At 50.1% G+C, this 26,825-nt stretch overlaps 1 protein-coding gene and 1 long non-coding RNA gene across 2 annotated transcripts in view; both read left to right on the forward strand.

Annotated features, from left to right (window-relative positions):
• Window positions 1–394: 394 nt before the first annotated feature.
• LOC306968393 (obscurin-like) overlaps window positions 395–26,825 on the forward strand; it is a gene marked incomplete at its 5' end in the record, with an annotated part of 80,097 nt that continues 53,666 nt past the window's right edge. Inside the window, 17 exons of the mRNA XM_079563739.1 lie at window positions 395–1,044; window positions 2,524–2,882; window positions 6,458–6,727; window positions 6,813–7,073; window positions 12,535–12,846; window positions 13,408–13,674; window positions 14,166–14,648; window positions 15,317–15,592; window positions 17,196–17,471; window positions 18,735–18,953; window positions 19,119–19,385; window positions 19,596–19,850; window positions 20,040–20,320; window positions 21,444–22,555; window positions 22,620–23,248; window positions 24,766–25,035; window positions 25,698–25,973. Of these exons, the coding sequence (XP_079419865.1) occupies window positions 395–1,044; window positions 2,524–2,882; window positions 6,458–6,727; window positions 6,813–7,073; window positions 12,535–12,846; window positions 13,408–13,674; window positions 14,166–14,648; window positions 15,317–15,592; window positions 17,196–17,471; window positions 18,735–18,953; window positions 19,119–19,385; window positions 19,596–19,850; window positions 20,040–20,320; window positions 21,444–22,555; window positions 22,620–23,248; window positions 24,766–25,035; window positions 25,698–25,973 (6,463 nt within the window). The remainder of the gene's footprint in view (window positions 1,045–2,523; window positions 2,883–6,457; window positions 6,728–6,812; window positions 7,074–12,534; window positions 12,847–13,407; window positions 13,675–14,165; window positions 14,649–15,316; window positions 15,593–17,195; window positions 17,472–18,734; window positions 18,954–19,118; window positions 19,386–19,595; window positions 19,851–20,039; window positions 20,321–21,443; window positions 22,556–22,619; window positions 23,249–24,765; window positions 25,036–25,697; window positions 25,974–26,825) is intronic.
• Window positions 20,322–21,317, forward strand: LOC306967832. Its single transcript, XR_013793216.1, has 3 exons — window positions 20,322–20,468; window positions 20,544–20,606; window positions 21,196–21,317. It is a non-coding gene; the product is annotated as an uncharacterized lncRNA (long non-coding RNA).

Here is a 26,825-nt window from a genome sequence, read left to right on the forward strand (position 1 = left end):
CGGTATTACAGCAATGTCAGCTCCCGTCATGAGGACCAAAGAGAAGGGCTTTCCTCACCCATTGGTTCAGCTCTGCCTTCCCTTTAAGAAAATGGAATTGTGGGTAGTCTGCGTAATGTTTTCAGTAATAGAACTTGTTCATTCTCCTGTCATTAAGCACAGTCCTGTTGTCTGTGTAGGCTCTCAGTCGTACAGGAGTTGTCCATCTCCAGTGAAGGTTCTTGAGTCTTCGTCTGTCCTCTGTAGTTAAAGTTGTTTCATCCTGAAGGCTTCAGGCCTCACCTCCACTCTCCATCACACCAATGTTCAGTTTGATGTTTTCCAGGTGGTTGCAGAGCTGTCTCCCCCACACTGACCCTCTCCCTCCTCACCCGCCTCACCCGCCCGCCCCAGGATGGACGTGTTCGGGGGAGCTCCGCGGTTCCTGGCCTACCCGCGCCCCCTGGTGGTGCAGAGCGGCACCGACGCCGTCCTGAAGTGCCAGATCGGAGGAGACCCCAGACCGGCCGTGATCTGGGAACGCAACAACGAGAAGATCGACCCGCAGGGCCGGTACCGCGTGTTCGAGGACGGCAACGTGTACAACCTGATCATCGCCGCGGTGACCATCGAGGACAGCGGCCAGTACATCTGCAAGGCCAAGAACAGCATCGGGGAGACGTACGCCGCCGCCACGCTGCGAGTGGAGGGCGAGGCCCAGGAGATGGAGCTGCGCGAGGAGAACAAGCCGCGCTTCCTGATCAAGCCGCTGTCGACGCGGGCCGGGCGCGGCGAGGACGCCGGGTTCTCCTGCAAGATCTGGGGCAGCCCGAAGCCGGACGTGGTGTGGGAGAAGGACGGTAAAAAGCTCAACGAGATCTTCGAGAGCACTCACTTCAGCGTGGGCTCGCAGGACGGCGGCTGGTTCCAGCTGAAGATCTTCAAAACGCGAGCGCCCGACGGAGGAGTTTACACGTGCAAGGCCAGGAACGAGTTCGGCGAAGCGCTGGCCGGCGCCGTGCTGCTGGTGGACGCCGGGCCCGGCCACGAAGACGAGGCCAACAGGTAAGGAAGGACTGGTAATGGTTCTGTAGTGACCCTGCATTATGTGTCCAATGTTTATGTTCTCTAAATGGTGACTGGCTTATGAGGGGGCGGAACAAGGGCGGGGCTTGTGTTGGGGTTGACGTTGAGCGCGGGGTTTGTTCGGCTAGTTTATTCTTGTTGTTACGCTTTGGACAAGTGTACGGCGTGGCTACGGCCGACAGTAACCCTTTACAGTTCCTGCAATAAAGCAACTATTTGGTACAACCGGATGGTCTATCAGGAGCTACAGTACTTTGTATTTGCTATTACTGTATTTATACGTTGCCACTGCTGCTCTCCGGGATCTCCTCCCAAAGGCGCGGGATCCGTTTCTTGCCGATAATCGAGATCAAGCACAACCAAGCCCGACATGCATCGCCTAATGAGGGGAAAATAGCAGATAATGCATAACTAATGTGTTTAGGTGATTACACTCTATTTGAAAGTAGTAATTGTTTGAAACAACCAAATTTGCAACTGGTCTGGCCCTCGTGGAAGGTTAAAAAAAACAATGTGGCCCTTGCATCAAAAACTTTGCCCATATCAGAACTAGAGTCAAGCTAATACAGCAACAATCAAAATGTCACATTTTTCATCAACGGATCTTAACAAGTTTCCGAGTAGAACTTGAATCTGCAAAAGAAGAAATGGGAGTGAGACAAAATAAAACATTGAGTAAAGCTTTTATTGGAAACAATTAAACTGAAACAACTGATCAGAGTTTAGGACAAATGTGGATTCAGTGTCATTTCTGTGTCACACTCTCATGATGTCCTGATGGCCAAGGCACAAAAAACTTCTGGTTTTGATCGTGGTCTGGCTGGTTATTAAGCAGCAGTCGGCTCCAGTAACGACGTCATTTGAGTCGAGAATCCTCCAGCCAATCAGATCCTCGGGCTCAGGGCTGGGGACAGTTTTTGTTCCTCGGGATCTGACTGCCTCACTGCGCCCCTCAGCTGCGAGAGGCTCTGCTTATGAAGCAACCCAAGCACATCAAAATGAGAAGGTTTTTGTGCCTTTGCATCAGGACGTCATGAGTGAAAACCTGACAGAAAATGACACTGAATCCATAGATTTGACCTTTTAAAGTCAGGTGTTCTAAACTTTTGATCAGCTGCAAGAACAGATTATTTCAGTTTAATTGTTTCTTCTGTTGCTTCTTTTGTCTCACTCTCTTTTCTTCTTGTTGCATAGACGTTCCACTTGAACCTTGGTAAGATCCAACCAGGAGAACTTTATTATGTCTTTGCTGGAGAAAAATGTATTTTATGTCAGTGTTTCCCAACATGAGGAGCCCAGGGGTTCACGAGCACTTATATATAGCAGACTTTTGCCTTGATGTTGGATGGATTATAAAGATCCAGAGGTCTTCGTCAGAGCACATAATGAATCACAGCGTGGGGCTTTTGCAAACGGTTCATTTATTTTGTAATCTTTTCTTTCTTTGATCGATCACAGGAACGGCTACACCAACGGCCACTGGAAGGCCGTGCCCGGACGCTGCGGTCGCCCCGCCCCGAACCGCCTGAACAACGACGCCGTGACGAAGACCGCCAAGGTGAAGATGTTCGCGGTGACGGAGGGGAAGCACGCCAAGTTCCGCTGCTTCGTGACGGGGAAACCCAAACCCGAGATCATCTGGAGGAAGGACGGGCGTCTGATTCTGTCCGGGAGGCGCTACCTCCTGTACGAGGACCGCGAGGGATATTTCACGCTCAAAGTGCTGTACTGCAAACAGAAGGACAACGGCGTGTACGTGTGCGCCGCCTCCAACACCGCGGGACAGACCCTCAGCGCCGTGCACCTGTCCGTCAAAGGTGAGGAGGAGGCGGGGCAGACCCTCAGAGCCGTGCACCTGTCCGTCAAAGGTAAGGAGGGGGCGGGACAGACCCTCAGAGCCGTGCACCTGTCCGTCAAAGGTGAGGAGGGGGCGGGGCAGACCCTCAGCGCCGTGCACCTGTCCGTCAAAGGTGAGGAGGGGGCGGGGCAGACCCTCAGAGCCGTGCACCTGTCCGTCAAAGGTGAGGAGGAGGCGGGGCAGACCCTCAGAGCCGTGCACCTGTCCGTCAAAGGTAAGGAGGGGGCGGGGCAGACCCTCAGAGCCGTGCACCTGTCCGTCAAAGGTAAGGAGGGGGCGGGACAGACCCTCAGAGCCGTGCACCTGTCCGTCAAAGGTGAGGAGGGGGCGGGACAGACCCTCAGAGCCGTGCACCTGTCCGTCAAAGGTGAGGATCGGGCGGGACAGACCCTCAGCGCCGTGCACCTGTCCGTCAAAGGTAAGGAGGGGGCGGGACAGACCCTCAGAGCCGTGCACCTGTCCGTCAAAGGTGAGGAGGGGGCGGGACAGACCCTCAGCGCCGTGCACCTGTCCGTCAAAGGTAAGGAGGGGGCGGGGCAGACTCTCAGAGCCGTGCACCTGTCCGTCAAAGGTAAGGAGGGGGCGGGACAGACCCTCAGAGCCGTGCACCTGTCCGTCAAAGGTGAGGAGGGGGCGGGACAGACCCTCAGCGCCGTGCACCTGTCCGTCAAAGGTGAGGAGGGGGCGGGGCAGACCCTCAGAGCCGTGCACCTGTCCGTCAAAGGTAAGAAGGGGGCGGGACAGACCCTCAGCGCCGCGCACCTGTCCGTCAAAGGTGAGGAGGGGGCGGGGCAGACCCTCAGCGCCGTGCACCTGTCCGTCAAAGGTGAGGAGGGGGCGGGACAGACCCTCAGAGCCGTGCACCTGTCCGTCAAAGGTGAGGAGGGGGCGGGGCAGACCCTCAGCGCCGTGCACCTGTCCGTCAAAGGTGAGGAGGAGGCGGGACAGACCCTCAGCGCCGTGCACCTGTCCGTCAAAGGTGAGGAGGGGGCGGGACAGACCCTCAGAGCCGTGCACCTGTCCGTCAAAGGTAAGGAGGGGGCGGGGAAGACCCTCAGCGCCGTGCACCTGTCCGTCAAAGGTAAGAAAGGGGCGGGGCAGACCCTCAGAGCCGTGCACCTGTCCGTCAAAGGTAAGGAGGAGGCGGGACAGACCCTCAGAGCCGTGCACCTGTCCGTCAAAGGTGAGGAGGGGGCGGGAAAGACCCTCAGCGCCGTGCACCTGTCCGTCAAAGGTGAGGAGGGGGCGGGACAGACCCTCAGCGCCGTGCACCTGTCCGTCAAAGGTAAGAAGGGGGCGGGACATAGACCCTCAGCGCCGTGCACCTGTCTGTCAAAGGTAAGGAGGGGGCGGGACAGACCCTCAGAGCCGTGCACCTGTCCGTCAAAGGTAAGGAGGGGGCGGGACAGAACCTCAGAGCCGTGCACCTGTCCGTCAAAGGTGAGGAGGGGGCGGGACAGACCCTCAGCGCCGTGCACCTGTCCGTCAAAGGTAAGGAGGGGGCGGGACAGACCCTCAGCGCCGTGCACCTGTCCGTCAAAGGTAAGGAGGGGGCGGGACACAGACCCTCAGTGCCGTGCACCTGTCCGTCAAAGGTAAGGAGGAGGCGGGACAGACCCTCAGAGCCGTGCACCTGTCCGTCAAAGGTAAGGAGGGGGCGGGACAGACCCTCAGAGCTGTGCACCTGTCCGTCAAAGGTACGGAGGGGGCGGGACAGACCCTCAGAGCCGTGCACCTGTCCGTCAAAGGTGAGGAGGGGGCGGGACAGACCCTCAGCACCGTGCACCTGTCCGTCAAAGGTACGGAGGGGGCGGGACAGACCCTCAGCGCCGTGCACCTGTCCGTCAAAGGTGAGGAGGGGGCGGGGCAGACCCTCAGCGCCGTGCACCTGTCCGTCAAAGGTACGGAGGGGGCGGGACAGACCCTCAGCGCCGTGCACCTGTCCGTCAAAGGTAGGGAGGGGGCGGGGCAGACTCTCAGAGCCGTGCACCTGTCCGTCAAAGGTGAGGAGGGGGCGGGACAGACCCTCAGCGCCGTGCACCTGTCCGTCAAAGGTAAGGAGGTGGCGGGGCAGACCCTCAGAGCCGTGCACCTGTCCGTCAAAGGTAAGGAGGGGGCGGGACAGACCCTCAGAGCCGTGCACCTGTCCGTCAAAGGTAAGGAGGGGGCGGGGCAGACCCTCAGCACCCTCACCTGTCCGTCAAAGGCCAATCGACCAAGTATTAATTAAAATAATTAGAGAGGAATGAACCGCGATAATCGAATTTGAAAAGTGTGATTAATCTGAATAAAATATCTTACCATTTCCATTATTATTGCACACGAGAATGATCTTTGAGTTCTGTTTTTGCCACTGTTCCATGTTGATGAGCCCATTCAGTAACAGCCCAGATTATATTTCTACAGTTCTCTGAGCCTAGTGGTGTATGTGTCTGATGTGTATGATGTGTTTGATGAACCAGCACATTTCAGGCCGGTTCAAAGACTGTACGTCTCAAACGCAGGCCTTGGTCTTGTTAGCGGTTCTATTTTGGAGAGGGTTTGGGTTTTCAGAGGCCGGGGTTTGCTGTTTTCAGTATATTAGCCCCCGTGTGCTGCTCTACTTTTGTCGGTGATGGAGCAGATCCAGAATCAGATTTCATTCGAGTTTTTATTTGAGAGACGCAGCCACAGTTCTGCTCGGGTTTCAGGGGAGGGTCCAGTGCGAGGACGAGCTCCACCTGATCCCGGAGACGTCTCGGAGCGAAATGACTTCATCCAGAGGCGCTCGGCCAAACGCACGACAATGTCTGTGCGTATAATTAGTCCCCACGAGCCGGAGGCATGTGTGGAGTTTACGTCTTCACTCAGTTATGCCACGAGGAGCTGACGAGGGATGTCCGGACCGACTGTGGCCTGTCCCTCTTGAAATCGCCAATAATCTCATCCATCGATATGACAAAACTCCTGATGGAAAGTCGCCATAGATATTTTTGTTTATTTTTCTGTCCTTTTTTGACAGTTTTCACTCTGTGCCGGTGAATGAACCCAGTAAAGTTCACGACTCTACAGCGACGGCTCATGTGTTCATTATGGATAGAGTTTAGCGTGATGTTTAGTCTCCAGTTCCCACACTGAGATGAGAACATTATAACTACTACTTAGTTACTGCCGCGCCCGGATCCAAACAGAGGAGAGCGGGGTCTTTTAACTTGTGTGAAGTCAGCCCCCCCATAGTGTCCGATTGGCTTCAAAATGGTGTCATTCGTTTGTGCTTCGTTCACATAAAATTAGCGTTTGTTCGCACTTCGTTTTTGAGGTATTGATCATGGATTGGTAATTGGCTCGGGTCTTGGTCCTGGTCTGATCTTTGTTCGGGTCTTGGTTCGGGTCTTGGTCTGGTCTTGGTTTGGGTCTTGTTAGTAATATGTGGTTCCTCGTGTCCCGCCAGAGCCCCCGGTGCGCTTCAAGCAGCCCCTGATCGACCTGGAGGTTTGGGGGCGGGACCATATTACATTTAAAGTTAGTAATATGTGGTTCCTCGTGTCCCGCCAGAGCCCCCGGTGCGCTTCAAGCAGCCCCTGATCGACCTGGAGGTTTGGGAGCGAGACCTGGCCGTGCTGGAGTGCGAGGTGCCCGAGGACTCCGTGCCCATCACCTGGTACCTGGAGGACCGGCGGCTGCAGCCCGGGGACAAGTACGGCATGGAGCAGTGGGGCACCAAGCGCCGCCTGACCATCCGGGACATCGGCGTGGACGACGACGGCATCTACCTCTGCGAGATGCCCGACGGCGGCCGGAGCATCGCCGAGGTGGCCGTCAAAGGTAACGGGTTTTTACTGATCTGCAGAGCGAGGGGGGGTGTACGTTATATTCTGGTTCCTCATGCTCGGCGTCTTTCCTCGGGCAGGAACCATCATGAGGAAGCTCCCCCGGAAAGTGGACGTGCTGGAGGGGGAGAACGCCGCCTTCTGCGTGGAGGTGGAGGAGGAGGAGATGGACATTCACTGGTACAAAGACGGGGTGGAACTCAGAGAGACGCATCAGACCATCCTCAAGTCCTTCGGCCGCACCCACATCCTGGTCTTCGTCAACACCAACCCGCAGGACACGGGGCAGGTCATGTTCCTGGTGGGACGCTCCAAAACCTCCTCCCAGCTCCGGGTCAAAGGTGAGACAAGACTTTCTCTGACGTGAAGATTCAATTTACTGACTCGAGTTAAAACCCCAGAGTCACTTTGGTGAGTGAGTCATTTGAGTCAGTTTTATGTAAACTACTATTTAACAGAGGTGGGAGTGAGCAGTCCCGTCGCCAGACGTCAGTTTTAAGGGGGGCATATGAAATCCACGGGGGGGCACATTTAGTATTACTATAAAGTACATTTTTCATATAGTATTCACGTAGCCCTGGCTCACACTGATCATTACATTAAACATAATCAACAGCAAATATGACCAGACCAACTACAGCTGCAACATGAGTCCTCGTGGTGGAGACGTCCGTACAGTTGCAGGTGGCGTTTCTCCGAGCTGAACCTCCTCATCAACACATCCTTCTACTCAGACTTGAGCTTATGAGTGAGGTCCTTTTCAAAAGCAGATGAATGAGCTGGGCCTTGCGTCTGTGCAGAATACTGCGCCGATGCAACGAAAACACGTTTCTGAGTGTGGAAAACGACCGGACTCTGGGGCTGTAGAACGAGCGCCTGCCCCCCCCACACACTCCCCCCCACACTCCCCCCCACACTCCCCCCCACACTCGCACCACCACGAATATGGCTCGGTCAGTGCTGTGGCCGCGTCCACTTTTCAGTCTCTCTCAGCTTCACTAAAGCTCCAGTGTCTGAGTGTAAAACGCACACTTCAAACACAGGCTCTTTTCGGCTTCAGCGCTTTGTAGTAAAACACACACGAGCACCTGTCACTGCCTTTGCCTCTCACGAGCCGGGACGGGGAAATGAGCATAAAGAGGCCGACATCGTGGACTCTCAGAGCGGAGGATGATGTTAATGCTCCTCTATCATATCAGCTATATTTTATATTGTGCCCAGACAACACGAGCGCAGCTTAGAGGGAACCGTGCCTGTGGAGACAGAGGAAGAGAGAGAGGGATGAAAGCCCGCCGGTCCCCTCTCTGTTGTCAGGGGAGGAAATAGTTACTTGTTGTGGAGTTTGGGCTGGTGTAATCGGGCAGAAAGCGCAAAAATAACACTAAGCGAATGAGTGATCTTTGCCCAATTTGTAGAGGTTATACAGTGATTCTGCAGGCCTTCTCGTGGTTATACGGCGTATACCTGCGTATCACGTAGACTACACCACATCTGTGTCTGGGGAGGCACAAGCATCTTGGGGGACGGGCACGGCCCCCTATGGCCCGCCCATAGCGACGGGTATGGGAGTGAGTCACAAAATGCAAGTCTCAAGTCAAGTCCAAGTCGTGAAGGTCCAAGTCCCAAGTCAAGTCTTTCTTCAGCCGCAAGTCACCTCAAGTCGCAAACGTCATGTTAGGCCTAATTCTTCTTTTCAAAATGTGTTAAAACACTCAAAAATATTAAGTGCTTTCTTAAGATTTAGCGATTTTGAAAATTTTGGCTAAAATCAAACTTTTTAAAATCTAATGGATTTATTATTTAATGTCTAATTAATATTAAAATCGCCACAAAAAAACTCTCCAGTCCATGTACAAAATTACTGGGACAGCATTTTAAGTTCCTGGCAGGTTTTCTGTCAGTGGTTCCCCTGTGAGGCCCCGGCCCCTGTATACTCGGAGTCGCCCCTGCTCTCCTTCAGTCCCGCTGTCACTGGGCTCTGCAGCTGCAGAAAAAAGCCTCTAAATGCTGTAACTTTAAAGAGAACGCCTTAAAACACTGACATCCCCATGATTTCTGTCATTGATCAGCTTTTACATCAGGGGGAGGCAACGTCAGGCCCGGGGGCCAAATCCGGCCCTCCAGCATAGAACCTTTGGCCCTCAAGATGATTTTGAGAAATAACTTCATACAAATCAGAGGTTCTTGAACCGTTGTAGAGTTTAACCTCTTAACCCCTGCCTTAACCGAGCACATTTTCTCCAGTTTTCCTTTGCGCAAATCTAAAAAGCCTATCAACTGGAGCTTACAGCCTATAGGAGTAACACTTCATTTGAAAGCTAAGACCGTCAAAACTGATTTTTCCTCAGGTTGCCGCTGCGTTGTCTTCACTTTTTTGTTGCGTTTGTTGCTAGTTTTTGTCGATCTTTTGATTTTTTTTTTTCAGAAAGCTTTTAAGATTTGGGAAAGATCGAACTGGAGAAAATGTGTTCGCTTAAGCGGTTAAGTACTGGTAAAAAATATGAAAAATACTGTCAATTTCTTAGGTCATATATTATGCACAGCACTGGCATTTGTAAGGTTTACGTTTGGCTAAAATTGTCAGGTCAGCCCTTGGTCTTTTTACAATAAAGAAAATTGGCCCCGACCGAGCAAACTTGCCTTCCCCTGTTTTACATGGTGGTTCTGGAGGCTCCTGCGCCGGAGCTTCAGTCATTGTTTTGAATGTTTTCTGTCCTTAATAAATGTCTATGAATCTTCATCTCTTCACTCACTGTAGAAAACTTTTAATGCATCCAAAGAAACACACATTTCCTTTGCCTTTTCGCGCTGTATTGATCAGAATCGCGCTCTGTTGGGAAGCCGAAAAATCATGTGGCTAATTACCAAATGTAAACATAGATGCTCAGCTTTTACGCAATGAATCCTGATCTTTCAACAGTTTCACTCAAATAAATAAACTATAAAGTCACAGCGAGTCATTGAGAGTCATTGGCCTCAAGTCCAAGTTAAGTCTCAAGTCACAAACAGACAGTCCCAAGTCAAGTCAAGTAAGTCTCAAGTCCCGAAAAAAAGTCTCCCCCCTCTTCTGTTTAAATTAGGGCTGTCACGGTATGAAAATAAGACCTCACGGTTATTGTGACCAAAATTATCGTGGTATTTTTTAAAAATATGTGTTAATATGTTCAGAAAGCATTGATAGTCCTACACAAACTGAAATAGTTTCAAAAAAGTTTAACTGTGCTTGTTACATAAAAAAATACAGACAAAGCCTTTTCACATGAAAGTAAAGGAACTATAACGATGTGTTGTTGACGTTTCGAGGGTTTTACATGGACTATTTATAACGCCAGAAACGAAGATAAACCGTCTATATCAGGAAAATTGTTGTTGTCCTTCCAGTGAGCTTTCGCTTTGCAGATTTGGGAAAATGCCGTCATTATTAAATCCATAAAACTGCGGCGAGAGTGAATCAATTGCAATCTGCCACCGGGAGCCCCGTAACGCATTGTGCCATCGTGCGGAGGTATCCGGACACGGCTTATGCTGGCGGTGGCGCTGCAGCTGCACTATGGGGCGACTCGTTACATTCTCCCTCAACCCAAAGTCCCACATCAGCATTTCAGCTAAAACGCTAACGTTAGCTTCCTGCTATAGAGGGAGACGGTCACGCTAACGTTAGCTTACTGCTATAGAGGGAGACGGTCACGCTAACGTTAGCTTACTGCTATAGAGCTGTGGAGACGGTCACGCTAACGTTAGCTTACTGCTATAGAGGGAGACGGTCACACTAACGTTAGCTTACTGCTATAGAGGGAGACGGTCACGCTAACGTTAGCTTACTGCTATAGAGGGAGACGGTCACGCTAACGTTAGCTTACTGCTATAGAGGGAGACGGTCACACTAACGTTAGCTTACTGCTATAGAGGGAGACGGTCACACTAACGTTAGCTTACTGCTATAGAGGGAGACGGTCACGCTAACGTTAGCTTACTGCTATAGAGGGAGATGGTCACGCTAACGTTAGCTTACTGCTATAGAGGGAGACGGTCACGCTAACGTTAGCTTACTGCTATAGAGGGAGACGGTCACACTAACGTTAGCTTACTGCTATAGAGGGAGACGGTCACACTAACGTTAGCTTACTGCTATAGAGGGAGACGGTCACACTAACGTTAGCTTCCTGCTATAGAGGGAGACGGTCACACTAACGTTAGCTTACTGCTATAGAGGGAGACGGTCACGCTAACGTTAGCTTACTGCTATAGAGCTGTGGAGACGGTCACGCTAACGTTAGCTTACTGCTATAGAGGGAGACGGTCACACTAACGTTAGCTTACTGCTATAGAGGGAGACGGTCACACTAACGTTAGCTTACTGCTATAGAGGGAGACGGTCACGCTAACGTTAGCTTACTGCTATAGAGCTGTGGAGACGGTCACGCTAACGTTAGCTTACTGCTATAGAGGGAGACGGTCACACTAACGTTAGCTTACTGCTATAGAGGGAGACGGTCACACTAACGTTAGCTTACTGCTATAGAGGGAGACGGTCACGCTAACGTTAGCTTACTGCTATAGAGGGAGACGGTCACACTAACGTTAGCTTACTGCTATAGAGGGAGACGGTCACGCTAACGTTAGCTTACTGCTATAGAGGGAGACGGTCACGCTAACGTTAGCTTACTGCTATAGAGGGAGACGGTCACGCAGGAGAGTCAGAGGTTCGAAGTCTTGCTGCATTTAAAGACACTTTTTCCTGCACGTTCTGCAAACAGGAAAACTGTCTCTATCAACTGTCCTTCAGCTTCTTCAAACACACAAACATGTCCAGACTTCAGGCTCGGTCTCTGAGGCTGATCCTGCGCTGTCGTCTCAGACATGATTCCAGCTTCGAGGAAGTTTTGTTTTGTTTGTAGCTTCAGAGGCGCCTGCAGCAGCTTCAGCAGAGGAGACGGCGCCTCATGAGGCTCACTTTGCCTAAACCGCGGGCGCCGTAATCCACCGCGGTAAAATATTTTTTTAAAAACAAGACAGTAATTATTATTGTCAACATTTTTACCGGGTCATGGAACGTGAGATCGATAGACGGATCGGTGCGGCGTCAGCAGTGATGCGGTCGCTGTATCGGTCTGTCGTGGTCGTCCTTCACGTCGAAAGGAGCAGCTGAGGTGGCTCGGGCATCTGTTCCGGATGCCTCCTGGTCGCCTCCCGCGGGAGGTGTTCCAGGCATGTCCTAGTGGGACAAGGCCTCGTGGAAGACCCAGGACACGGTGGTGGGATTATGTCTCCGAGCTGGCCTGGTGTCGCCTCGGGGTCAGAACAGCTGGAGGAGGTGTGTGTGGACCGGGAAGTTTGGGCATCTCTACTCAGACTGCTGCCCCCGCGACCCGGCCCCGGATAAAGCGGAAGAAAATGGATGTATGGATTTTTACCGGGGTTTACGCTACACCGGTAACCGTGACATCCCTAGTTTAAACCAATGAAAACGTTTTGGTGGACGGGCAAACCTCATAGAAAACAAAAACAATAGCCTCCACAAAGAATTAAATCCATCAAATATTATTATCGCTCTGGCCTCAGTGCCTCCTGCTTCATAACCGTGTGTGCCCAGAGCTGTGGAAAGATATTTTAGCTAGGGGGGGCTGAGGGACAAAATTTACCCCAAAACGCTTTTTCTGTGCATATTTCCTATTTATTAATATTGCCTGCTGTTCCCAAACTATCCACCGGGGGGGCTGCAGCCCCCTCAGCACCCTGGGTTCCCACGGCCTTCTGTGCGTTTGCAGGTTGATATCTCTGTAACCGTGTGTGTGTTTGCAGCGGCGCAGCACTGCCCGCCCAGCGCCCCCGTGGGCGTGCAGATCAACACGGAGAGGGCCAACGCGGCTCTGCTGTCCTGGATCCCGGCGCAGGACTCCCGGAAGAACCCCCCGTCCGGGTACGTGCTGGAGCGGCAGGAGGTGGGCACCGGCTCCCAGGAGTGGCTGCAGTGCCTGACCACGGACTCCGCCACGTCCGTGGAGATCCTGGGCGACAGCGTGCCCTGCGAGGCCGACTACCGCTTCAGGATCTGCAGCGTCAACAAGTACGGCAAGAGCAACAACGTGGAGTTCCCCCGCACCGTGCACTTAGGTGAGAAACGCCTCCTTTCATTCATACTGTCCATGAAAACATCTGTGTTCTTACTGAGACCCGTTTAAAGCAGTACTAAGTAACTCTTCCCCCTAGAGGCCATTAGTGCAACTGCAGGTGTAGCAAGTTACGATTTTTTAACGTATTAATTGTCTTGGAGAGTAAATACTACGCTGACAGGAAAGGCGAAGGGACAGAGGGTTACTGTGCATCCAATTATACAATGGAAAAAAAAAAATTTCACTCAAACTTTGCTGTAAATACTGTTTAAAGTGACGTTAGCCCGCAGTTAGCTTTGCCCGTTAGCATGTTAGCTTCTTCTTCGTGATTCCATTAGTGTGTATTGCTTTCTCCGGACCGGTGGCAGTCAAGTTGCAAACATGGTTTTCTGGTCAGAGACACCAGGGGGAGATGAAAGACCCTCCAATCATCCCATAAACACTTGTATTACCCCCACAGGGACTACAGGGAGGGTTTATTAAGGTGAACACGTTACTTAGTACTGCTTTAAAGTCTCCACTAATCAGCCTCTTCTCTCGTCCTCCCTCGCGGCCTCTTCAGTCCCGGTGGCTCGGATCCAGGCGCCGCTGCAGGACGCGCTGGTTCCCGAGGGGCAGGACGCGCTGTTCTCCATCGAGCTCACGGCCTCGGTGATCGGGACCTGGTTCCTGAACGGGACTCAGGTCCAGGAGGACGAGCGTTTCTCCATGAGACGCACCCGGACGCACCAGTCTCTGCGGATCCGCGGCGTGCGGGACACGGACAACGGCGCCGAGATCACCTTCATCGCGTACGGCATCAGGGACTCGGCCGCGCTCTACATTCAAGGTGCTTTTGCCTGCCTTTGTGGGGCGGTGGTTGTACTGTATGGGTTTCTTTTATTATCATTTGATGACAATGTTTGTTCCAAGAGGGTCTGGATTCAGCCGATGGAGAGCTATGTTTCATTTACTCTTATTTTATTTTCATCTATATGAGAAACATATCCATTATCTCAGCCTCAGCATATCGTCAGGTCATAGTCATTGTGATAAGGAAAGAGGACCTTCTGCCCGATGGAAGCAGGTGATACTGGTCTAACTAACCCGTCCTTTTTTAATGCAATCACCTTTTAATGTTATTTAACACAATCAGTCACCATAGGATCTTATTGAGAGGGCTTTTGCTGAACCATCCCAGGAGGCCAAAGGTGATCGTGGACGGGATAAAACGGTAATTAAACAGCTGAAGCATTGACTCGTCGACCTGCAGCTGTCTATCAGTCATCACAGAATCTGATCTCACTAACCACAATAAAATTCATGCCTTCCCTGCCTCAGTTCCCCCCTCCTTCAAAGTTGCTGCCATCACACCAATACTTCAAAAACCTGGCCTGGATCCTGACAACCACAACAACTTCCACCCCATCTCTAACCTTCCCTTTCTGTCTAAAATCCTGGAACGCTCGGTCGCCTCTCAACTAAAACATCACCTCCTCTCCAATCAGCTCTACGAAACCTTTCAGTCTAGATTCCGCACTCATCACTCTACTGAAACCACACTACTCAAAGCAACACATGACCTCCAGTACGCCGCTGACTCTGGCTCCCTCTCCATTCTCCTCCTACTTGACCTCTCTGCCGCCTTTGACACCATTCACCACTCCATCCTTCTCCAACGCCTACAACATCCTGGCATCTCCGGCTCAGCTCTCTCCTGGTTCACCTCCTACCTCACCAACAGATCTCAATTCATATCCATCAACAACTGCACGTCTCACTCCATACCTGTCAACCATGGAGTCCCTCAGGGCTCGGTGCTTGGTCCCCTTCTGTTTATCCTGTACATGCTTCCCCTTGGAATCATCATTCACAATCACGGATTACAATTCCACAGTTACGCAGACGACACAACCTCAACAGCAGATCCATCACTCCTGCCACAGTTTCCACCGTCACAAACTGCCTTTCTGCAACAAAATCCTGGATGAAGACCAACTGCAATAAATGTGAAATTATTGTCCAAATCACTCCTCCCCTCCTCTCAAGACTTCTCTCTCTCCATCGATGGCCACACAGTCACCACCTCTCCCCAGATTCGAAATCTTGGTTTTATTTTCAACCCCACACTCACATTTAAGCCCCACATCCGTCAGATCACTAAAAGTACCTTTTTCCACCTCCGGAACATTGCTCGCCTCCTTCATGAAGATGCGTCCAGTGTTGCTTTTGAAGTTCAGTTTATGGTCAACAATCGTATTATAAGTATTATAAATATTATAAATATTATAAATATTTATATTCCTCCACTTTCTCAATCATCTGGCATCTAAATGCAATGGCAGATGGTCAAAGGAGGAATGGCCAAAGTACATGACCATCTCTTTGGTCTTAGAGAGGTTCAGATTCAGATGTTTAATTCTGACTGGAGATGTATGTGGGAGTTGCCTTTGTCTTTGACTGTTTCTGACTGGTGTCCGCTCCCTCCTCAGCTCCTCTGGTGAAGTTCTCGCCTCTGTCTGAGATGGACCGTAATAAGTTTGTGGAGATGGGGAACCCCATCGTGCTGTACTGCGAGCTGTCGGACCCCGCGGCGCCCGTCCACTGGTACAAGAACGGCGTGGAGCTCCACACCACGGAGGGGCTGCACATCCAGTCAGAGGGAACCATGCGGCGCATCGTCATCCAGACGGCCGAGTTCTGCCACTCCGGCGTGTACTGCTGCGACGCCATCGACGACGTCATACGCTTCAACGTCGAGGTGGAAGGTGAGGAACACGCCTCTCTTTACCGGCGCAGTAACTTTGAGCCGTTCTTCTGGGTTTAAAGCGGAACTCAGTAACTTCTTTTGTAGAGTAAAGGCCGACAGGCCAGAGTCTGTTTTCATACCTTCATGTTCACTGCTGTCAAGGCTGTGGTTTGGTATCCAGCCCCTCTTGCAGTTTGGGGTTGGATCTTCTTTTCAAATCCAAAACTTGACAGGTATGGACATGTCTCGACTGCTCACTTCCTGCAGTCGTCCTCAAAGAAGTCACATGATGCTCCAGTAGTGTTAGAGGTTTTCAGATATTGTCGACTGGCCTTGTTGATTGACTTCTCGCTCTGAAACCTGAGAAGGCGTCGTATCATTTCACTTAAGAGCGAGACGCCTCTAAAGAAAGGGGTGAAACGTCCCCCACTCAGAAGGCTTTTGGCTAACTTCCTGCTGGTAGAGAAGGGTCTGAACGCAGCCGATGGAGCACCTCGTCACCTCGGCAGGACACTGCTTCATCCAAGGCCGGATTTATGCAGGGGCTTACAAGGGCTAAGCCCAGGGGCCCAGCAGGTTGAGGGGCCCCTGGGCATACGGAGAACAATGTGTGCTCAGTGTGGGCTGTCACATTAGTTCCCTCTCTCTTTGCAGACTCCCTCACATGTAAGGCTTTATCAGATGACTTTTTGCCCGAGACTAAACCAGGACTAAACCAGGTCTAAACCAGGACTAAACCAGGTCTAAACCAGGTCTAAACCAGTTCTAAAAAAGGTCTGAGCCATTTTCATTGAGTTGACACTGGGAAAACATAGTGTACCTATTGTTGGGAGGACCCCCAGACCCCCCTTTTAAATGTGTCCCCCCCACCAGTCTGGCAGTAGCACAGGTTCTTCCGCGAGGGCCACGGAACTGTTTTTTTGTTTTTTTTTAACAAATGTGTCATTTTTTAACCCCATAACCCCCGGTTGAACCGATTCCCGTTCTCCCGGGGGTTAAGGGGTTAAACTGGAATCGGTTCGACTGGGGGTTAAGGGGTATTTATGATTATTTTTTATTATCCTTTCATTGTAGTGAGAGCGAAATCCAACACAGACACAGTGCAGCGCTATATAAATAAAGACTGATTGATTGAGTATATGGGGGGCCCTGAAAAAACTTTAGCCCCGGGGCCCATTTTACTTGAATCCGGCCTTGGCTTCATCTAATCCAAACCAACCCTGTGAGATGAATCTAAATAATGTGAAAAAGTGGAGGTGATGGACGAGGTCTGGAGCTGATCACATGACTCTCCATGGGCTGGGTTTAGACCCTTTTGTATTGTAAAGTAAGTAGGGTCATGACTACTTCCTGTCCACAATTTTGTGCCAATTTAAAATAAAATAAGCTTGATAAGTGCTTTATGGGTTAGTTCAGATTGTTATGTTGTTGTTTGTATCAAGTTAGCGTTAGCCTCTAGATTCAAGGCCAAACAAAGTGGACACCTGTCAGAATCCCAGCTTTGGCGTTGCTTTAATTTCCCCCCCCTTGATTCCCCAAAGAGTTACCAAGTTCCGCTTTAAGCTAATCTTTCCTGGCGAGACAAACAAACTTGTGTTAAATCCGTTTCCAATCACCTGTAGCGCCGCCCGTGAGGTTTTCCGCCGTTCCGGAGAGCGACAGGTGCAGAAAGGTCCACTGTGGCTGGCCGCTTCTTTTACAATGCGAGGTGTCAGAGCCCTCGGCCACGGTGCACTGGTACAAAGACGGCGCCAAGCTGCCCACCCAGGGCGGCCTCGAGTTGGCGTCCGAGGCGCTGCTCAGAACGCTGCTCGTTCGCTCGGCGGAAATGTACCACTCGGGGCTGTACACCTGCAAGACCAAAGGAGACAGCGTCACCTTCAGTGTGGACGTCACAGGTGAAGGCTCTAAAACTCTTCTTGCACTGTGGCTTCTTGGGCAAGTTCTTGATTTTGTAAAAGCTGGTTTGTTCTTACTCCTTTGTTGTAAAAGCGCATTGTTTTTCTTTTCGTCTACATCCATGCTCTTACATGAGGCTAAATATGGGTTAGCTGTGGTGGCTAGGGATGCACCAATCCGATTGCGGTAACGGATATCCACTTCCTGTACGTGAATGTAGATCTGCCTCGTTTGAAACAGACATTCATATCACAGTATCCTGGATATTTAAGCTCCAGAGAGGGGCGGAGCTAATTGGTTTGATCCAAGAGCAGCACTGACGTCCACCATAGAGCCAGAGAAGATAAAACGTTTTAAAAGCCCAGGTACCAGATAAAATGGCTGTAGGAAAGTTTTTGCTCAGCCGTGTCTGTTTCAAAGGTTCGCACACGCTCAGTAGTGCAAACTTTGAGTTATTGCTATTGCATTATCATTGCTAACAACTATATCAAGGTTAGGACAGAAGCTATGACCGGGTCACACCTGGAAGGTCTCAGTATTTGTAAGTTAGGATATGAAATGCTGCTAAAGAATGACTAATAGATACAGATATACACATGGCATACTTTTTTCATTCTCTCTCTGTTTTCTGCTGGGCTAATATGCACATACTATATATAGACACACCAATGCAGTCAAAAAATACTGTACATCCACTATTTAGCATTTGTCAAAGAGTTCTTCTTTTCATCTTTGTTTTCCCCCTCTGGCAGCTTCGAGCATCACCATTTATGGGCATGCCCGAAGATGTCACCTGTATGCACATAACATATTTGTAATGTTTGTTGATCTGACTTTATGTCAGAAGTTGTCTTTATTAATTTAACCTACCCAACGTTTCACTCACAGAAAGTGACTTCTTAGAAAGTCTCGTGGTGTTGCCCACGTATGGGTATTAATATCAGTATCGGTATCGAAATATCCAAGCTGGATTGGTGCACCTCTAGTTGTGGCAAATCTGGACTGGGTTATGAATTGAGGATAAAGTACCTTATCCAAGAGTCTAAACTGGATTTATTAGCCTTCAATTACTGCTTACACTAACCTTTTTGAAAACATTTGCTATGCTGGAAAGTTTCTGAAGACAAATGAATGTGTTCTTTGTTGATGGATCCGCTTCTTGTTGGTAAAACGCTGACTTCTTGTTGGTCCAAACGCCTCCGTAGCTCCGGCGGTGACTTTTGCGCCCCTGTCAGAGGAAGCCCGTTGTTGTTCGGTCCCAGTGGGGGGCGCCGTAGAGCTGCGGTGTGCGGTGTCTGACCCCGAGGCCCCTGTGCGGTGGCTCCGCCATGGCGCGCCGCTGGGGCCGGACTCCGGGTGCGAGATCCGGGCCGACGGCGCCGCTCGGACGCTCAGTGTTCCGTCGGCGGAGATGAGCCACGGCGGCGTCTACACCTGCAGCACCGACGACGACCGCGTGGAGTTCACCGTGGAAGTACAAGGTGACCCGGAATACTCACGTCTCGTACGAATGCGATAACCTTTTCTGTTTAGACGCCACTAACACACGCCGCCTCATGTTCCGTTTAAGTGTTCAATATGTAACTACCTGTTCTTCATCATGACTTGTGGTTAGTCAATGTCTGTTCTGAATGTTCCAATGCTAGCGATCCCCGCGCCCACAGTCATTGAGCGGAGGAGGTCTCTTGAAGCGGTCAGACCTCTGGAGCTGGAGTGTGAGGTCGCAGACTCCGCTGTCTCCATCTGCTGGTTCAAAGACCAACTGCTTCTTCCAAAACAAAGCACAGTTCTGGAAGAAATGAGAGACAGGGGCATGAGAAATGCAATTGTTCCGTCTGCGGAGCGTTTACATTCAGGTCTAAACCGCAGTGAGACCGCTGAAGGCTCTGCCCACGCCACTGTGGAGCACAAAGGTGACTGCTTTACCGTAGTGTGTAGACGTTTGATAGAGACAGTTCCACTAACATTTACGTGTCTGTCTCGTCACTGACTTTCTGCTGTTCAGTCTTTAACATAATCTTTTCCTGATAACACAGTCTTTTTTAGGACTAATCCCCCCCTTTTTGTTAGAAAAGTCCTTCTTTGGCATTATACACAATTGTAATGTGAATCCACGTCTGTAGCTCCGTCACTGTCGCCATCGCCCACGATAGGCGTCTTGGAGACTCAGATGGTTGAAGAACTTTGTCCAGTGGAGTCGTGTGAGAGACTGGAGCCCGAAGAGCAGTCAGCACAGGCCCCTAAACAGTCAAAGTGTGAGACTGAGTCGGCAGACGAGAAGAGGGCCCTAACAATCGAACCCACGCCTCCTTCAAACTCGGGCTCTTACTATTGTGCAACAGCAGGCGATGTTGTGCAGCTGATTGTGAAAAACCAAGGTGATTTGACTTTGTTTTGTGGTGGTTCTATGTTGTAACTAACAATAAGTGTAGCTTTTAACCCGTCTGTGTGTTTGTGTTTGTGTTTGTGTTTGTGCTGTTGCTATAACTGCAGGGATTACATATAATGGTGTGTCTTACATGATGTGCAGTATGTCTTTAGTGTCACCTGTGACTTTTTGCTTGAAGCTGAGAAGACCAGTCCTCTGGAGGGGCCCAGCTCCGTCGTACAGCAGTTTGAAATCTCGGACCCTGTGGCCAGAGCCGTGTGGTTCAAAGATGGCACCCTGATCTACCCCCAAAGTGAGGCCTTCGGGCAGAGCTGCCCTCTACAGCACTGTGCCTCAGTGTCCGGTGGTTCTGGACAGGAGCACAGTCCAGTCCAGACCTTTACTCCTGCTCGAACCGACAGCCCTGCTCTGTCCCCACCTCCTGTGATGCCCGACAGTCCTGGACAGTCTTATACTCCTGTACTCTGCCAAAGCCCCGTACAGCTCCGCACTGTTGAACTGCCCCGTAGCCCTGCCCCGCCCTGTCGTCCTGTCCAGGCCCAGTGCTTCTCTGCTGTCCGGGCAGTGGTCGGTGAGACGTCTGAGCTGCAGATTCAGAGAGTCACAGGTGGAGTTCAGCCTGCACGTCTGTCCTGTGGTGTAAACTTTCAGGGCTCACTGTTTTCTGTTTGGCTTTGAACAGAGCAGAGTCAGTGTGTGGACAGTGACAGCGGCGAAGCTTCCCCAAGCGCTGAGGAAGTCAAAGGTGATTTCAAATATTTTGGCATCGTCATCATCATCATCATGTAACAGCACATAAACGCCTAACCACAGTGGTCCACTCCAACCATCTCTGCCTCTGAAGACATGTGTGAACGGCTTCTTCATGACTTTATCCACCATCACCTGCAGTTTCTGCTCGTAATAAACGTTGTGTGTTCTGTCTCATACTAACATACATGTGTGTGTCACTCTTCATGTTAACCAACATCTTGCTTCTAACCAAAGCCTTTGACTCTTTTTCATCTTATTCTTGTCAACACAAAGTCCTCCCATGTCATTGCTGCCCAGATCATCGTCCCGTTGCAATGACAACGTCTTGCTTAAAAACTGAACCTTAGTGAACTTTACCGGGATAAAGGTGGTAGTGGCAGATGAGCAGGACTTAGTTTTAGCAGGCTCTTTTAGGCGGGAGAAAATGTTTCAGCCAAAGACCAATCTGGTCAATCTTCTTGTTTGTCTTTGCAATGGATCCTCCATCACTCCATGCTAACCCACACTGATGCAAACATTGTTGTGCCAGACTGTTGAGACGATCACCACTGAACCCTTTCTCTGACCATCACTGCCTTTAGCCCCAGCGGCGCGGCCCGTGGACCCAGAGAGGGACAGGCCCAGAGTGAAGGAGGGTCCTGAGGAGGAGATACCAATGACCAACATCAACCCGGAACATTCCAGGCCCTCGCCAACTCTTCCCTTCACGCTGCACTCTGCCATGAGGTCAATGACAGACGTCCTTTCACTGGACAAACTGGGCAAACTGTTTTCAGAAACAGAGTCTGAGTCTGTTTCCCCGGGACGGTTTGGTGACGTGTCCCTTCAGTCAATGACTCGAACTGTGTTGAAGGACCAGCCTGTGAAGTTTTGTGATTCAGTGACTCTGCCTTTCTTATCAGAGCTGAATGAGCTGTCAGGAGGACACATTGAGCAGACCCAGACTACAGTCTGTGAGACCTTGATAAACTCCATAGGTCAGTTTGACCCTCAGAGGGTCAGGGCTGTCTCAAAGGAACCAGCTGAGGACTTCATCTACTTCACACAGCACAGAGTCTCTCCACAAGAGGACAGGTCTCCAACGATTCAGTCCAATGAGCTTCAACAAACCTCCATCAGACCCACCTCTTTAGTTTTACCTTCTCAAAAGCAGCAGAGCTCTGTGGCAGCAGTGCAGCAGTCTCACATGGATCTGCCTGAACAGTTGTCAGCAGAAGCTTGGTCAGAGCATCTTCAGCAGAACCTTCACTCTTTAAATGTTCTCCAACAAGACCTTCACACAACTGCAGATTTACGGGAGAACTTTGACATTGGTGTTAAAAGGAGGAGGACAGACTCTCCTTTAGAAATGGAACTCCCTTTATTGGCTGAACGGTTCCTTCAAAAAGACTCTTTTGGAGTCACAGACTCTGCACAAGTTCAGTCCCAACAGTTTTTAAACAGCTCTCACTCTGCATCGGTCCAGCCACAGCTTTCTTTCAACACTACAGCAGCATCTTCTGTCCAGGAGGATCTCTACAGTGTGGTCCCACTGTCTGCTGCTGAAGACAGGAGTCTCCGTGTCCAAACAGCTGTTGGCTTGAGCCATGTGGGCCGTCAGTCCAGAACTAACTTTCAGAACATCTCTCAGACAGCAGAGACCTGTGTGAACTTCAGTGACCTGTGCACTCTGGACAGAAAGAACTTCTGCACAAACAAAATCGATCTGGAGAAAGCTGCCTCCTTCTTCGGCAGTCATCCTCTTCAGTCACTGGAGCCTGTCTCCTGTTTCAGTGAAGCTCAGAACAGCCTTTGCAGCGCCCCCTATGGCCAGATTCAACAGTACAGCACACAGAGTGTTGTTGGTGACTCTTTACAGTTTGCTTATAACCTGCCAGAGCAGAGCTTCTGTTCGGCACAGCTCCAAACCCAGCTGAAGTCTACTCCAGAGGCGGACTGGAGGTCTGTGGGAACGAGCCTCCACCAGATCCAAGGCCAAAGACATGTGTCCTGCAAAACTCCTCAGAGGTCACTCCCAGAGGACACTGAAGTTCGTCACACGGATCAGACTGAAGTTCGTCAAATGGATCAGACTGAAGTTCGTCACACGGATCAGACTGAAGTTCGTCAAATGGATCAGACTGAAGTTCGTCACATGGATCAGACTGAAGTTCGTCAAATGGATCAGACTGAAGTTCGTCACACGGATCAGACTGAAGTTCGTCACACGGATCAGACTGAAGTTCGTCACACGGATCCAACTGAAGTTCGTCACACGGATCAGACTGAAGTTCGTCACACGGATCAGACTGAAGTTCGTCACACGGATCAGACTGAAGTTCGTCACACGGATCCGACTGAAGTACGTCACACGGATCAGACTGAAGTTCGTCACACGGATCAGACTGAAGTTCGTCACATGGATCAGACTGAAGTTCGTCACACGGATCAGACTGAAGTTCGTCACACGGATCAGACTGAAGTTCGTCACACGGATCAGACTGAAGTTCGTCACATGGATCAGACTGAAGTTCGTCACACGGATCAGACTGAAGTTCGTCACACGGATCAGACTGAAGTTCGTCACACGGATCAGACTGAGGCTCCTCACACGGCGAAGACCGAACTTTGTCAGACCAAAGATGATCCTGAAGAGTTCTATTTCTCAAAGACTTTCAGAGGCCGCTGCGCTGACAGAGTCTCTGCAGATAATGTGGCTGATGAAGGTGATTTACCAACCGACAGTCAGGCCAGGCTCTTGATGACAGTAATGTCAGATCATTTTCTTAATGCTCAGACTAACAGTGCACCAGTGCAGCTGCAAATACAAATCCAGGGGATTTGGACGTCTTCCTCAATGTCTTACACACATCTTGTCCAATTATTTATGATTTAGCTAATGCATGTCTCTGTAGAGAACAAGGAATTTGATAATACAGGATATTTCCATGGTCTTTTAGAAAAGAAGTCATCCAGGATATTAAATACAAAAGTCCAATTAATCGATGCAACTGGACCTTTGCTGACAGACGGCAACGTTTTGATAATGATCCAATGTAGGGCCCAATATGGATTTTGAATTGGAATGAATTTAATTTGATGCCATTTTTAAAAAATATGACTATATACAGTGGGTGAAAAAAGTATTTGGTCAGTTTCCCATAGATATAGACATTTCAGCCAAAACCTTTTTTTCCCCACTGCAGTAAGTACTATAGTAAAGGTGTCAATCATAGAAATATATCTAACAGAGCTCGATCTGGGTTTTTCTCAGGACGATGCCTATATATACCACTGATAGATTTGGACACATTTCTAGTCTGTGATCCTGTTTATGACGCTTCTAAACTTGTCAGTTTTGAACTGTGACAGGAGGGGGCGCTGTATATTCATGCAGATCATCCAAAACAAACAACGGTAAGTCTCTGTTATAGATTCTTGTGTATAATTTCGAAACCATAAGAGACATAAAATACGTCAAATAGATGTTCGAACTTGTGACCGTTTTTCACCGCAACGCAAACAGGAAGTCTATAGTATCTTTTTTATTCTTTTTATGGCCTGATGTGTTGACCGGCCAAAATATCAGTCGGGCCCTCCAGTGTTATCCATCAGGGCCTGATGTGAAGTCTGATCAGACGTGAGAGCGGACAGTGGTCACTGCAGTGCAACAGAGTTCACATGGCAAACTCTGACGGGACTTCACATCCTTGGCCCTGATGAAGAACACTGGATTTTCGAAATGTTGGCCATCCAAGTCAAAAAGGTGGAGTTGCATCGATGAAGCAAACCCTTGTATGACCCAGGTCCTTTGTCCTCATCTAGGAATCAACATGGACAAGTTCCTTAAGTGAAATGGTTCAAACTCACCAACAGGATCAGGTTATTTATAGGTTTTAGAGCAACTGTTCCATGATTATTATGCAGGAGAAAGTGTTTTGCTGTAATACTCTTTGGTGTTAGTACAACATCAAGCACCATTCGGTTTAATGATTAGATGTGTGTTATTCCCATCCGTGTCCCTGTCCAGCGTTCGACTCTGTGTTTAGTCCTAACCCTCAGACAGACTGTAACCGTAGCTGTGAGCATGACTAACTCCTGTCCTGGTGTTGTGGAGTTCCTCTTTGCGGCAGCGCCTGGTGATAACGGTTTGTTCTGGTGACCGTCTGCAGCTCCGCCGGTCAGACTCACTGCTCTGGGCGCCGCACAGAGGTCATGTGACGCGGGCGAGGCCGTAGAGCTGCCGTGCGAAGTGTCTGACCCCAAAGAGCCCGTGACGTGGTTCAAAGACGGAGTGAAACTGTGCACAGGAGACGGTCTGCAGATACAGTCCGAGGGCTCGGAGCGACGGCTGACCATCGCCTCGGCCGCCCCGGGGCACAGCGGCGAGTACAGCTGCCACGCGGCCACCGAAGCCGTGCGGTTTACGGTGGACGTCAAAGGTGAAAGGAGCTAACAATGAGGCTTGTAGCATTAACAGAGTCTGAACCCCAGGTGCTAACCTTCCTGCTGAGCATGTGCACCGTTTGGTTTGGCCCTTCTGAGAATACAAGGTGAAAAACATAGGATCTGGAGCCCAGAGCACCAGCTGGTCTTATGCCTGGTCTGCAGAAATGTTAAGGTTTGGCAGGAGGGAGGAAAGAGGTTTATGTAGAGTGACAAATGTCAGAGAAGGGAAGTAAAACTATTCCACTGTCAACAAAGCACAAGCAAAAATAGCACAGAGTTGTTGTGTCCCGTTACTGCTGCAATCGGCTTGGAAAACAAATGTTAGCTTTTGAGGTTTTAAATGTGTGGAAGGATTCAATTTGCAATAAAAAAGTACCATCTTTGGTCAGGTGACATATGCCAATTCAACAAGAAAAACTGTCCATACTTTGGGGCAACAAAGCTTCAGTCTAAAACTAACCCAATGTCTCTCTAACTGTGTGCAGCCCAATGTTCTTGAGTTCATACACTTTTGAAATTGTGCTTTGATGTTTAGGCTTGTGTCACTTGATTTTCTAACGTGCAGATTTCCTGATGTGTTGGCTGAATTGTTTCTGATCGCTGCAGACAGTGGTTTGCTAAAGACCTTTGACTGACTGTTCTCATTCACCTGTAGCTCCTTTGTGTAAGTTCTCCGCTCTGTCTGAGGCTGAGCAGAAGAGAACAGTGATGGAGGGCAGTCCCCTGGCTCTGCAGTGCGAGCTCTCGGACGCCTCCGGGCAGGTCACGTGGTACAAGGACGGAGCGACGCTGCTGCCCGACACAGGCGTGGACATCCAGACCGAGGGCCACAGGAGGAGCGTGTTCGTGCCCTCTGTGGAGCGGCAGCACTCTGGAGTTTACCGCTGCGAGTCTAAGGACGACGACATCCAGTTCACCGTGGACATCCAAGGTGATGGGGCTGCAGCTGACCGTGTGCTCGCCGGGCACGAGAGCTAAGTGTGTGCGCTGCTACTAACACGGTGCAGGCGCTAACTCTAACGCAGCACTGACCTTCAGGATGAGGAGCAACCAGAAAGATCTCTGTCTTGTTGCTTCATGGCGAGCGACGCTCAGCGTTACGGTGCAATAACGCCGCCCACTGTGCTGCTGTATCCAATAACCTGATTACCTTTTTTACAACAAAAACACAGTGTTGCCACAGGTTACTTGAAAAAGTAGTCTGATTACTGATTTCTGATCAGTCATTTTTTAAAGTAACTTCTGATTACTTCATTTTGAAAGTAACAAAGTTAGATTACAAGTTACTTTATTAGTTACATTCATCAACTGCTGGCATCCCCTCCCCCGCCTCAAAATGCAAATATCGCCTGTGTTATTGAAGTGCATTTTAACACAACAAAGCTGCCATAGGTTCAGAAAGTGACATATTTCCATCTCTCTCCTCTATTGTTGTCTACGGTTATGTCGGAAGAAAAAAGTATCTATTTTTCCTAAGGAAAATTACGGAATAGTAACTCTGTTGATCTGATTACTGATCTGGCAAAGGTAATGTGATAGATTACTCGTTACTGAATAAATTATATTAGAGTAATACTGGCATCACTGCTCTTTCAGAGACGTCAGGAAAGGGCCGTTTTTCTCTAAGACTAGAACAAACCACATGTGTAGTACTGTATGTAGTATTAGTAGTATTGGCTCTTCAAAATACCAGAAGCAGCAGCATGACACACTCAGGAAGCAGATGTCCAAATGATCTTTATTAATGCACTGTACGATCTGAAGAAGGATCTGAAGAAGGATC

Source organism: Gobius niger, assembly GCF_951799975.1.
Source record: "Gobius niger genome assembly, chromosome: 9".
In the NCBI taxonomy this organism is placed as follows: Eukaryota; Metazoa; Chordata; class Actinopteri; order Gobiiformes; family Gobiidae; genus Gobius; species Gobius niger.